Source organism: Chiroxiphia lanceolata, chromosome 16 (assembly GCF_009829145.1).
Source record: "Chiroxiphia lanceolata isolate bChiLan1 chromosome 16, bChiLan1.pri, whole genome shotgun sequence".
Lineage (NCBI taxonomy): Eukaryota > Metazoa > Chordata > Aves > Passeriformes > Pipridae > Chiroxiphia > Chiroxiphia lanceolata.
In genome coordinates this window covers 2,173,074-2,184,851 of record NC_045652.1, presented here as the reverse complement: position 1 = coordinate 2,184,851, position 11,778 = coordinate 2,173,074, and the positions used below count along the sequence as shown (strand labels likewise).

The window sequence follows — 11,778 nt, the reverse complement described above, 5'->3', positions numbered from 1 at the left end:
GGCACAGGCCTTGTGGGGGGCTTTGGGGGCTGGCAGGGGCACAGAGCTCACAGCAGCGTTGAGGTTCAGGGGTTAAGCGGTTACAGGGGTCATATGGCTGGCAGGAGGCTTTGAGAGGCCTCTGGGAGGCTGCAAGAGGGGCTCTGGGGGCTGATGAGGGTCTCTGTGGCTGGCGAGGGCTTGGAAGCTGATGGGGGTCTGGGGGGATGACAGATGCCATGGGGGGCTGGCAGGAGGGTCTGGGGGTTGGCAGGGGGACACAGAACTGGCAGGGCCATGGGGGGCTGGCAGGGGGGCACAGGGCTATCAGGAGGGTCTGGGAGCTGACAGGGGGCACAGGGCTGGCAGGGGTCATGGGGGGCTGGCAGGAGCCATGTGGTACCTGAGGGACCCGCCTGTGGGGTCGGGGCCATCAGAGCAGGGACAACAGGGGGGCCGGGTGGTGGCCTGTCACCCGGAGGGGCAGGACCCGGCCCTGCAGAGCAGGGTGGGCTCAGCTCTGCCTCTCAAGTCCCCCCGGCCCGGCCCCGCCAGGAGCTGCAGGACAGGTTCTGCCGGGCTGTCCCCTGGGCCCCCTGCCCCGTCCCCCGCGGGGGCCCACTGCAGGGGCTGCACATCCCCCCACGGCACAGGGACCACCGTGTCCCCCCTGTTTTGTAGTGGGACTGTTAGGGACACAACAGCCTCCCCCGCAAAAAAACCACGGGTAGGATGGGATTTCTGTCACCTGCGTGGGACAGTGCTGCCCTCCCGTGTCTCCCCCCACTTGTGGCAGGGATGTAGGGGACACAGCAGCTCTCCCCGCCTCCCCCCAAAAAAACCCCAAACCACGGGTAGGATGTGGCTTCAGCCACTAGCATGGGTCAGGTCTGCTCCCCAGTTCGTGTCCCCCTTCTGGGGTGTGGACGCTGGGGACACGGCAGTGCCCCTCCCAAAAAAACACCAAACCACGTGTGTGGTTTGACTTCAGCCGCCCGCGGGGGACAATTCTGCCTCCCACTCGCGTCCGACCTTTTGGGGTGGGGCCGTTGGGGACACAGCAGCTTTCTCTCCACCAAAAACCTGTGTGGGACAGTGCAGCCCTCCCGTGACACCCGCCCCTCCCCTTTCCTAATGGCCTGTTGGGGACACAGCAGCCCCCCCCCGCAAAGAAAAACCAAGGGTGGGGTGTGACTTCTGCCACCCGCCTGGGGCAGTGCTGTCTCCCACTCGTGCGCCTCTTGTTACACAGCGGGGCTGCTGGGGACACCGCAGATCTCCCCGCCAAACAAAAAACCCGCGTGGGGGCAAGGGTTCCCCCCCCCATTTTGGGTGGGGGGGCCCTTGGGGACGCCGCAGCTGCATTCCGTCCCTCAAACAAAATCACGGGTGGGGTGTGACCAGCCACCCGCGTGGGCCCCGGGGGAGGGACCCCCCCCGGCGAGGCTGCAGCATCCGGGCCGGCCCCGCCACATCCTGCCGCCGGAAGGAGCCGCGGCCCCGGGACAACCCCCCGCCGGTGACGTCATGCGGGGGCCCCCGCCAGGCGTGACGCCAGCCTCGCTCTGTGACGTCACGCGGCGGGCGGGCGGCGCCGCTCCTGCAGGGAGGGGATCCCCCCACCCCCTTTTTCCCCGGTGTGACCCCCCCCTTCCCCCTCGAGCCGCCCCGGCGCGGGGTGTGGGCTCCGGGGGGTGCCGCCCCCCCGCCCCGCCACGTCCCCGGTGGGGACACGGACACGCGGGGGGCGGGGGTCGGCTGTGCCGCAGCGCCGGGTGACCTTGTGCGGGGGGGTGGCGGGTGTCCCCCCGCGGGTCCCCCCCGGGGCGGGGCTCGGTGCCCCCCAGTGCCCCCCGCGGAGGCGGGGAGGGGCCGCCGCCGCCCCCGCCCCCGCCCAGCGCCGCCCGCAGCCGGGGCCGGGCCGCTCGGTGCGGGGCGGCCATAAATCACGGCGGGCAGAGCCCCCGCCCCGCCGCCGCCCCCGGGACCGGGCAGGGGGGCCCAGCCCCGCCGCCGCCACCCCCGCCCCAGCCCCTGCGGATGTGGCGGAGCGGCTCGGCCGCCCCGCACCGGCCCCGGCACCGGCCCCGGGGGGCCCCGCTCCGCCGAGCCCCGCACCCCGCCCCGCTCCCCGCCTGGCTCTGAGCCCCCACCGCAGGTACGATCGCGCTCCGGGCGCCGCGGAGGGGAGGAGGATGAGGATGATGAGGATGCTGCCACCGCCGGGGGAGGGGGAACCCTCCGGGGAGCCCCTTCCTCGCCACCCCGTGGGGTGTGGGGGGTCCCTTGGCACCTGCAGCCCCCCCGCCCTGGGAGCGGGTCGGGAGGGGACGTGGCCCCGCTGCACCCCCGGGGAGGTGAGGAGAGGGGACCCTCTGCTGCCCGGTGGGTGCCGGGGGGGTGGCCGCTACCCGCTGTCCCCCCGCACCCCAGGCGGGTGTCCTGACCTTGGCCGTGGGGCGGGGGCTGCGGCGGGGACGTGTTGGGTGCCTCTGCCCGGCTGCGGCCACTCCCGGGGACACACCAGTGTCCCCACGGTGCGGGGAGGGCGAAGGGTTGGTGTCGGGTGGGGGGCACAGGGCGGCCCCATCGCTGTCCCACCCTGACGGTGCCACCGCCCGAGCAGCCACCCGTCACCCCCGTCCTCTTCGCGGGGTAAACTGGTCCCAGTCATGGAAGGTGACAGTCCAATCACTGGGGGTGACGGCTCGTGGGGCTGAGTTGTGGGGTGGCCAAGCCAGGCTGTGCCGTTGAGGGGGGTTTTGAGAACTAGGTTGGGTGACCCCCTCCCTGAGGTGCCAGCAGCAGGGACCAGGAAATTGTCCCCCCAGGTCCCTGGGTACTGCTGCAGGGACTCGTTCCAGCCCAGCATGGAGAAACCCTGTGCTAGTGGCCACTCCTCTTCTCCATGCCTTGTCACCCTGCCTGATTACCACCCTCACCCCCCCAGCCAGGGTCCCCAGGTCCCCCCATCCCCACGCTGCTGCCGCACCCAGGGTGCTGATTTGCTGGCACTGGGGACCACCCTGCTCTGTCACCCGCGTGCTCCAGCCGTGTCCACCAGGCAGACGGTAGCAGGGTCCTTGCTGCTGGTGGCACTGCTGTGGGCTGGCCTCCTGGAGGGTGGGTGGTGTCAGCCCCACTGCCAGGATCCACACGAACTCCACATGCCTGGGGAAGGGGGGACCTGGCACTGGCTCGGCTTGTGGACTGCAAACCGTGGCACTCCTGGGGAAAGCTCTGGGGGCTGCCCATCAGCCCAGATGGCAGGGCGGGGACGGGTGCTGGGACCCACAGTGACAAGCTGGAGCACCAAGCCAGGATGTGACCTCTCCCAGACCCGGCGTGGCACCGGCGGGGCTCCAGTGAGGAGTGGCAGTGCCAGCACCGTCCGCAGTGGGACAAGGAGGGATGCGGGTCCCACGGTGGCAGCCGTGGGGACAATGACCCACATCCTGCCAACCCACCCACGCTGCCCCGGCACGGGGGGCTTCGGGAGCTGCCTCCCGTCGCGGCGGTGCCAGTCTGCCGCTGCCAAGTGCCACGGCGGCGGGGACCGAGCCTTGCCTGCAGCGCTGGCGCCGTTCCACTCCCCGAGCCCCAGGGTCACCGTCCCCTGGCCGCGGCACTCGGCATCCCTCGCCGCCGCCATCCCCGAGCCCACTGCGCTGCGGGAGCCTCTGCCCCGCGGCCCTTCTGTGCTATTCCTGGCGGGTTTGGGGCTGGGGGGGACACACGACACCCCGGCAATGCCAGCAGCAGGGAGACCTGGCACCCTGCCGGCTGCACCAGGGTCACCCCGGGTCCCCCAGCCGTGCCGGCGGCCAGGCAGTGTGGGGGTCCCAGAGGACCCCCAGCCCGGCCAGCAGAGATGGGGGACTCCCCCACGCCTGGGCTCCATCCCAACGGCCCCCACCCGGACTGGGAAGCCCCTGGGCCCAGCGCCGCGCCGGACTGGTTTGAACTGGTGTGGCGGGGGGGAAGCTGGGCTGGGGCTGGGCTGGCAGCGCCTGGCGCGGGCAGGAGAGGCCGTGGGGGGAGAGCCGGCAGGAGCGGCCAGGGGCCGCTGCGCGGGGGCCGCAGGTGCCGGGGCGTCCGGCCAAGCCACCCTAGGGCTCGTCCCCGTCCCCATCCCGGCGAGGCCCCGCGGCGCCCCGTTCCCGAGGCCGCGTGGTTTGGCAGCTGCCTGCCCGCCCGCCCGCGGCCCGCGCTGGGAGCCCTGGCGTCAGCGGCTGGAGGCCCCTTTCCCACCCGTCCCGCCCGGGGATGGCTGCCGTCCCCACCCAGCACCGCCCGCGCCGGGACCCCCCCAAACTCCCAGCCCGGAGGACGTGGGGAGCGCGGCCGCCACGGGTGGGACCAGCCCTGATGTCTTGCCTGGCCCCACTGTGGGACCCCCATCGCTGGAGGGCTGCCAGCGCCCTGTCCCACCTCCCTCGGCTGGGGGTTCCACTGTGGAACCCCAGCTGTGGTGCAGCACCCCACAATCTGTCCGTCTGTCCTCGAGCTGTGCCACCAGGCTGTGGGGCACATGGGAAGCCGCTGTAGCCTGAAAACCTCGGGGGGCTCAGGGTGGGGACACCCCATGGGCAGGTCCGGCAGTGGGGCTCAGGCTGAAGACCCCCAGAGTGCAGGGACCCTACTATGGGGCAGGCACCGTGGTCGGAGGGGCTCAGGAGGGTGCCTTGCCCCAGGGGAAGGGTCAGCCCCCACAGCGGGTGGGAGGAGGCGGATGCTTAGGCATGGACCCCCCACTGGGAGAGGAGGGACCCCGCTATGGGGCCGGGGGTGGGGGCTCAGAGTGATGCGATGCTGTGGGCAGCTCCTCCCTCCGTGGGAGCCTGGGACAGGAACCCCCCCTGGGGCCGGCCCCTCAGCCAGCACGGGGGTGCAGGCAAGGGGTCCCCCGCCCCGCCGCCCGGGCCCCATGCCCCCCGCGGCTCCTCCGCATTCCTCAGTGTCTGAGCCGGGCTGGACCCCCGCCAGCGCGGGGGGCCCCTCCGGCGGGGCAGGGCGGGGGACGGGCCCCCCGGGGCGGGGTGGGGATGGAGGGGGGGCCCCCCGCTGCCACGTGTGCTGGGTGCGCCGTGCCCCCCGACACGGCCCCTCGGCCGCCCCCACCCTGCCCTGGGCGATGCGGGTGGCCGCGGGGGCACAGCCGGGGGACCGCAGGGGCTCTGGTTCGGGCGCTCACTGCTGCACCGAGCTGCCGGTTCTCAGCTGCCTGCCAGATGTGTGGCGGCCGAGCCACGAGGGTGGCATTGTGTTGTGCCATTCCATGCCGTTCCATGCCACGCCGTGCGGCCGGCAAGCCCCTGCCCGGCCCCGGCAGCAACGGCGTTGGCCAGCGGGGAAGGGGCCCCGACGGGGGAGGAAGCTCTGCCGCCTCCGGGCTGGGGCCAGCGGGCTCGGCTACCCGGGTCACCGCCGGGCTGGTGGCCGCCACGCCCTCCTCTGCCGCTGGGAAAGGCCTCGCTGGGGCAGGCCCGCGGGGACGGGACGGACGGATGGATGGACGGACGGGCCGGGGGGCGGAATGGGGACACCGCGCTCCCGCGCCGCGGGTGCTCGGGGGATTTGGCAATCCCCGGCAGGGTTTGGTCGGGGCCAAGGGGCTGTGCCGGCGACACGAAGAGGACATGCTGGGGACACCGAGGGGCCGGGGTGGGGGGGGCAGTGCCATGCGCTGCCCTTTGCCCGCTGGCTGGGAGGGGGGCCGCTGCAGGGTGCTGGAAGGGACGGCACAGTCCCTGTGCCAGCACCGTGGCCTCCGGACCGGAGCAGAGCTGGGCATCGCCATGGGGCCGGGCTGGGGCGAGCTCCGGGTGGCACGGGTGCCCCCCACCCCTGCGGTGACCCCCGGCTGTCCCCGCAGAGTCCACCCCGGCACCATGCATTCCCTGGAGGAGCCCCTGGACCTCAAGCTGAGCATCTCCAAGCTGCGAGCTGCCCGGGAGAAGCGCGGTCCCTCCGGGCCCCGACCCCGCGCTCCCCAGCGCCCGGACACCCCGCCGGTCGGGGATGGCCGAGGGGGCAGCCGAGGGGGTCGCCGTGCTGTGCCGGCCTCGCCGTCCCCGGGCTCCTGGCACACTCCAGGCTGGTGGAGCCGCGGGATGGGCGCTTCCCGGCTGCCGTGCCGGTGGTGGACCTCAGCCTCTCGCCCCGCTCCGGGGGGGAGTCTCCGGCTGGCAGCACTTCGCTGTCCCCTGAGCGCCAGGGCAGCGGGACCTGCCCGGCCCCCCTCACCCCCCACGTAAGTATGGCCGTGACCCCCCGTGAGGTGTCCCAGCCATGGGGACTGTGCCCAGACGGCGTTCCCAGCCTCGGCAGCGTGCCCAGTGCTGCCGGTGTACACACACCCTGGGGTCAATGTCCTGCCTGCCCTCCCCCCCTGCCCCCTGACTCCAGTGGCATCCCCAGGGTGCCTCCTGGAAGCTCTCTCGGGGGGTATCTGTGAGGTTTTGGGATCCCTGGGGTGGGGGAGCAGGAGGCTTAGGGGGGGTTCTGGGGAGCATGAGGGGATCTCTGGGGGGGCTGTGGGGGATCTTCAGCATCTCTGGGAGGCTTTGGGGTCTCAGGGGGGGCTGGGGGATCTCTGAGGATCTCTCTGTAGGGTTCTGGGGTCTCCTGGAGTCTCTATCCAGCTTGGCCCCGTCCCCTACCGGCTCCTCATCCGGGCTCTGCTCCAGGATTTCCAGTCCCTGCGCTACATCGATGGCCTCCCCAGCTCCTTCCAGTTCTTCCTGCCACTGGGGGCTGGGGGGGGCCCTGCATCTGCCCCCCACTGCCTTCCTGCCCCCAGCAAGGAGAAACGCCTCGCCCCTGAGCTGCCCCTGCCCAAGCAGCTCATCTGCCGCTGGTCCAAGGTCAGCAGGAATGGATGGGAGGGAACCATGGAGGGTTGTGGGGCTGGTGGGGTTGTGTGGAAGCTTTGAGGTGGGGCTGGAAGGCCATGGCAGAGCTCTGTGGGACTGGGGCGAGGTTGGGGGCTGGAGGGCCGTGCAGGAACAATGTAGGACTGGAGGGGGAGTCATGGGGAGCTGGGGGCTGTGCAGGGTGATACAAGGCTGGAGTGGTCATGCAAAGGGCCATTTCCATCTCCCCAAATGGTGGTCCTGCTCTGCATGTGGTCCAGGTGGGAGCTGGGGTGGGATGGGGAGCAGGGGCTGGCCCTGCTGGGTGTCTTGGCCACCCCTAGTGCCCACCCCACCAGGCCTCCTCACCCCCAGCCTTCTGCCCACAGTGTAACCAGTTCTTTGACCTCCTGCAAGACCTTGTGGACCATGTCAATGACTTCCATGTCAAACCCGAGAAGGATGCAGGGTACTGCTGCCACTGGGAGGGCTGTGCCCGCCATGGCAGGGGCTTCAATGCCAGGTGGGCATGGGCAGCTCCGGGGGATCTCTGGGTCCCTGGGGAGGGTGTTATGGGAGGCAGGAGCCCAGCACTGGGCCTGTGCAGGGGGAGTGTCCATCTCTCCCTCCTCTCATCCCTCCTTCCCTCCCCTCATCCCTCCCTTCCTCCCTCCCTCCCTTCCTCTGGTGCAGGGTGTGAGGTCCTGGCAGGCTGGATGACCGTTCTGGCCTGGATGTCCCTGTTCCCACACCCCATAGCCAGGGTACGGGGACAAGGACATGCCCTGGAAGTCAGGGCTGACCCCCTCCCTGACATTCCCTTACTGATACTTCCACAGGCAGACAGTGATAGATCAAGGGGAAATGGTTTTAAACTAAAAGAGGAGAGATTTAGATTAGATCTTGAAGAAATCCTTCCCTGTGGGGGTGGTGAGGCCCTGGCACAGGTTGCCCAGAGAAACTGTGGCTGCCCCATCCCTGGAAGTGTTGGTGCTTGGAGCAACCTGGGCTAGTGGAAAGTGTCCCTGCCCACAGCAGGTGTGTTGGGATGAGATGAGCTTTAAGCTCCCTTTCAAATCAAACGATTCCATGATTCTGTGATTCCCCTGATCCCGGCAGGTACAAGATGCTGATCCACATCCGGACACACACCAATGAGAAGCCACACCGCTGCCCCACCTGCAACAAGAGCTTCTCCCGCCTGGAGAACCTGAAAATCCACAACCGCTCGCACACAGGTCAGTGCAGCCCCCACACAGCGCTCACCGGGGAGCAGCGGGGCCCAGGGGGACACAGGGGACCCAGCAGGGCTGGTGCCCCCCGGCAGACCCGGTGCTGTCCCGCAGGTGAGAAGCCCTACATCTGCCCCTACGAAGGCTGCAACAAGCGTTACTCCAACTCCAGCGACCGCTTCAAGCACACCCGCACCCACTACGTGGAGAAGCCCTACTCCTGCAAGATGCCGGGCTGCCACAAGCGCTACACTGACCCCAGCTCCCTCCGCAAGCACATCAAAGCCCACGGGCATTTTGTCTCCCCCGAGCACCCAGAGATGCTCAAGGTCCATCCGCCTCCCAAAACGCCCCTGGGCTCGCCAGAGGTGCCCTATGTTAATGGGGCACAGCTCGTCATCCCCAACCCCGCTGCCCTCTTCGCTCCCCCGGGGCTGCCGGCGCTGCCCATCCCCTTGGCACCGGCACCTCTCGACCTCAGCGCCCTGGGCTGCGGGGCTGCGGGTACCCTGCCCGCCCTGCCCGGCCCCGTCCTACCCCTCAATGGCGGCCCCCTGAACTTGGCCAAGAGCCCGCTGCTGCCCTCGCCCTTCGCGGCGGGGCTGGGGCTGCCTGTCATGTCGCTGCTGGCCGGCGGGGCCAAGGCCGAGGGGGAGAAGGGCAGCGGGGCTGAGGGGCGGCCTCCCAAGGCAGGCAAGGGACCGGACACCCGGAAGGAGAGGGGAGAAAGGACGGAGCCGGGGCGGCCGCGGGTGCTCCCTGAGAGCCTGGCACTGCTGCCGGGGGCTGTGCTCGACCTCTCAGCCGGTGTCAGCTCAGGGGGCAGCCCCGAGGCGCTGCCCCCTGGCTGGGTGCTCATCCCCCCCGGCTCCCTGCTGCTCAAACCCGCCGCAGTCAACTGAGGGGCTCGACGATGCCCAGGGCCAGCCGCCGGCCCCGTGGGCAGATCCTGCTCCTGGGGACGGAGGGGCATCGCTCCCTCCTCCCCCCCTGCAGCCCCGGCGGGGCCTCGCTCGTGCTTTTAACTGTCACGAAAGAAGAACGGACTCTTCTGAGAAAAGCAATAATCCCTTGGCGGCCAGAGCCGGCTTGCAACCCTGCGCTGGGGGCACAGGGGGGTCCCCCTGCCCTCTCGGCCTGGACAGCCGGATACGCCGCTATTTATTTCTTGACCAGCCCCTTGCTCTGACAGGGCCCTGCTTGGGCTCTCCTGCTTCTGCTGACACGGCGTCTCCCTGCCCGAAGCCTTGGCGCTGCCGTGGGGGGCTGCAGCCCCCCGGGCTCCCGCCGCACAGACAGCGGGGTGACAGCTTGGGGACCGCCCGCTCCCGCCGCCCCGAGCTGTGCCCGGCCGTGCCATCCCACCCCGCACGGCTGGCATGGCCACGGGCAGTGCCGCGGCCATGGCCCCTCGTGCCAGGCCCAGCTGGCTGGGCACACGCCGGCCTGGCGCCTGCCCACACCCTCCCGCCGCCTCCCCGGCCCTCCCGTGACAAGGCACACGGCCGCGTGTGCCGCTCGCCGCGCCGGCTCCGCGCCGGGCACAGACCCCTCTAGCTACGTTCATACCTAACCACGCACCGTGAGCGCATGCGGGCGGTGCGGGCACGGCTCCGGGCACTGCCGGCACCGGCTGGCGGGGCACCCGCTCCTCGGGATGCACCGGTGGGATGCTCCCAGGTGAGCCCCCAGCCACGGGGCAGTGGTGGGGCGGGCAGCGTGCCCAGCCTCAGCGTGGGCACAGCTCAAAGCCTCTCCCGGGGGTCATATGTACGTCCCACTGCCGGGCAGGACCCCCACCCACGACCCGCTCCGAACCGTGGGGGTCTCCCCAGTGCTGCCCCTCCATGCTGAGGAGCCCCGGCCACGTGTGCCCCGCAGGGAGCCGGTCTCCCTGCTCTCACCGGCGGCCGCCCGGCGCTGCCCCAGCCCAGCATGGCCGCGGGCCATCGACCAGGCCACCCCGGCCGGTGTAACGTCTCCTCGCTCCTCGTCGGTTTGTTGTTGCACATTCCAGGACATCAGTATTTTAACGGTCTCGAAGTGCCTTTCTATCGTAGTTTCTGGGTTGTTTTTATTTTCCTCCTGTTGGGCTCCATCGCTGTTAGCGTAGCGTGTAAGGACTGCACAAGTACGAGATAAGCTAACGACTGTAACACTATATTCGTCCAGGGGAGAGGAAGTTTATTAAGAAAACAATAAAGTTGAAGTAAGTTCCTGTTTCAATGCCGCGGGTGTGGTGACAGCAGTGAAGAGCCCATGCTGGGGGCAGAGGAGTGCTGGAGAGGGTGGGTGTGACCTGGGGGGGGAACAGCTGGCCCTGACTGACCCCTGGCTGTGTCCCCACACTCCAGCTCAGGGAGCCTTGGCACCAGTGAAGCCGTGCAGCAGGATGAGCTGCAGGTGGGGACAGCCACAGCATGTGTCCCCCCCTCAACCCAGCAGTCATCCACGGTGGGAGAAGGGTAATGGCACAGCACCCCTGGGGTATGGAGCCAGAGGTATCCATGCACTCAGTCCAAGAGCATCCAACCCCGCCCAAAAATAGCTCCCACAACCTCCCCCAGTGCCATTTGAGCCCTGGCAGCCCTTGATGCCCCGAGGACACCCCTTCTTCCCCAGCTGCCTCCCTCCTCCTTGTCTCCAGGGCAGGGGCTGATCCCTCGGGGGCAGCAGTGGGCAAGTCCCTGCTCCCTCCCCAGGGAATGGAGCAGCCAGGCCAGGTGCTGGAGGACACGGTGTTTATTGGCCACCTATAAGTTAAGGGTGAGAGGGACACGGGGTCCAGGGGTGGCGGGAGTCACGTCTCAGCTTTCCGCTCCTTCTCCTTGTCGCCCTTGGCCTGGATGCGGAGCTCCTCGTCCAGCCGCTCCTTGGCTCTCACCACCTGTGGACATGGGGTGACACACAGGGATGGGGTGACACCTCCCCTCACTACCTCACCCACAGGGGTGCTCGGGCTCTGCCTGTCCCGAATCCCAGGCAGGGGAAGGTGCCCACACAGGTGCAGCCCCCGCTGCTCCCTCGCTCACCTTGGACTGCAGGTAGAAGGAGCCTCCCACAGACTTGTCGTTCACCTTGAACAAGTGGTCGTAGTTCTGCCGAGAGAAGCTCTGGCTCAGATTCATCTCCACCTTCCCCATTCTCAAACCCTGGGGGCCTCCTGCTCCCTGCAGCATTGCTGGAGGTGACAGGTGTGATCTTGGGGACATGTTGGCTCCGCCTGACTCCACTGTGAGTTCCCACATTCCTGGTCGGGCACCTCTGGGGATCCCATGTCCCCTTTCCTGAGCAGCCCCACTGGGCAGATGCAGAGGCCAAGCCCCGAGGGCTGTTCCAGCCGGGGCAAGGAATCCTCCAACTGGGATTAACTGGGCCTAGGACAGCACTGGGGAACAGCTGTCACCCCCATGCCAGGCAGCACCCTCAGGGCAGACAGGGCCCTCTGGCCCTCCCTCCCCAACTCTGAGGGGCCCTCTACCTTCTGAATCTCCTCAGGGTTGAGGCTGGAGACGTTGAGGATCTGCTGAGCTTCCTGGAGGCTGATGCCGATGATCCTGGAGGCGGCAGCAGACTGGGGCCTCTCGGAGCGTCCTCGTGCATCGGCTGCTGCCCGGCTCGCTGCCGGAGACACCCAGGCCATGAGACCCCCACACTGATCCCCGCGACCCCCAGGCCTTGGGGGGGGGTGTCAGGCAGCAAAGCTGTTGGGC

The 11,778-nt window shown here is 69.3% G+C and overlaps 2 protein-coding genes across 3 annotated transcripts in view; one reads left to right on the top strand and one right to left on the bottom strand.

Moving 5' to 3' along the window:
* The first annotated feature begins 2,097 nt into the window (after positions 1 to 2,097).
* Positions 2,098 to 10,291, top strand: GLIS2 (GLIS family zinc finger 2). Its single transcript, XM_032703932.1, is given in 7 exon segments — positions 2,098 to 2,137; positions 5,855 to 6,048; positions 6,051 to 6,232; positions 6,669 to 6,845; positions 7,223 to 7,356; positions 7,953 to 8,071; positions 8,180 to 10,291. Coding segments are annotated over 6 exon segments (1,578 nt in total). The 5' UTR covers positions 2,098 to 2,137; positions 5,855 to 5,870; the 3' UTR covers positions 8,968 to 10,291.
* The window catches only part of LOC116794824 (mitochondrial import inner membrane translocase subunit TIM16-like), a 39,042-nt gene continuing 37,496 nt past the window's right edge, over positions 10,233 to 11,778 (bottom strand). For both annotated transcript variants that reach the window (XM_032703928.1, XM_032703927.1), the window contains 3 exons: positions 11,547 to 11,686; positions 11,098 to 11,163; positions 10,233 to 10,952 (listed from right to left, as the gene is read on the bottom strand). In XM_032703928.1, the coding sequence (XP_032559819.1) occupies positions 10,866 to 10,952; positions 11,098 to 11,163; positions 11,547 to 11,686 (293 nt within the window). In that variant the 3' untranslated portion in view covers positions 10,233 to 10,865. The remainder of the gene's footprint in view (positions 10,953 to 11,097; positions 11,164 to 11,546; positions 11,687 to 11,778) is intronic.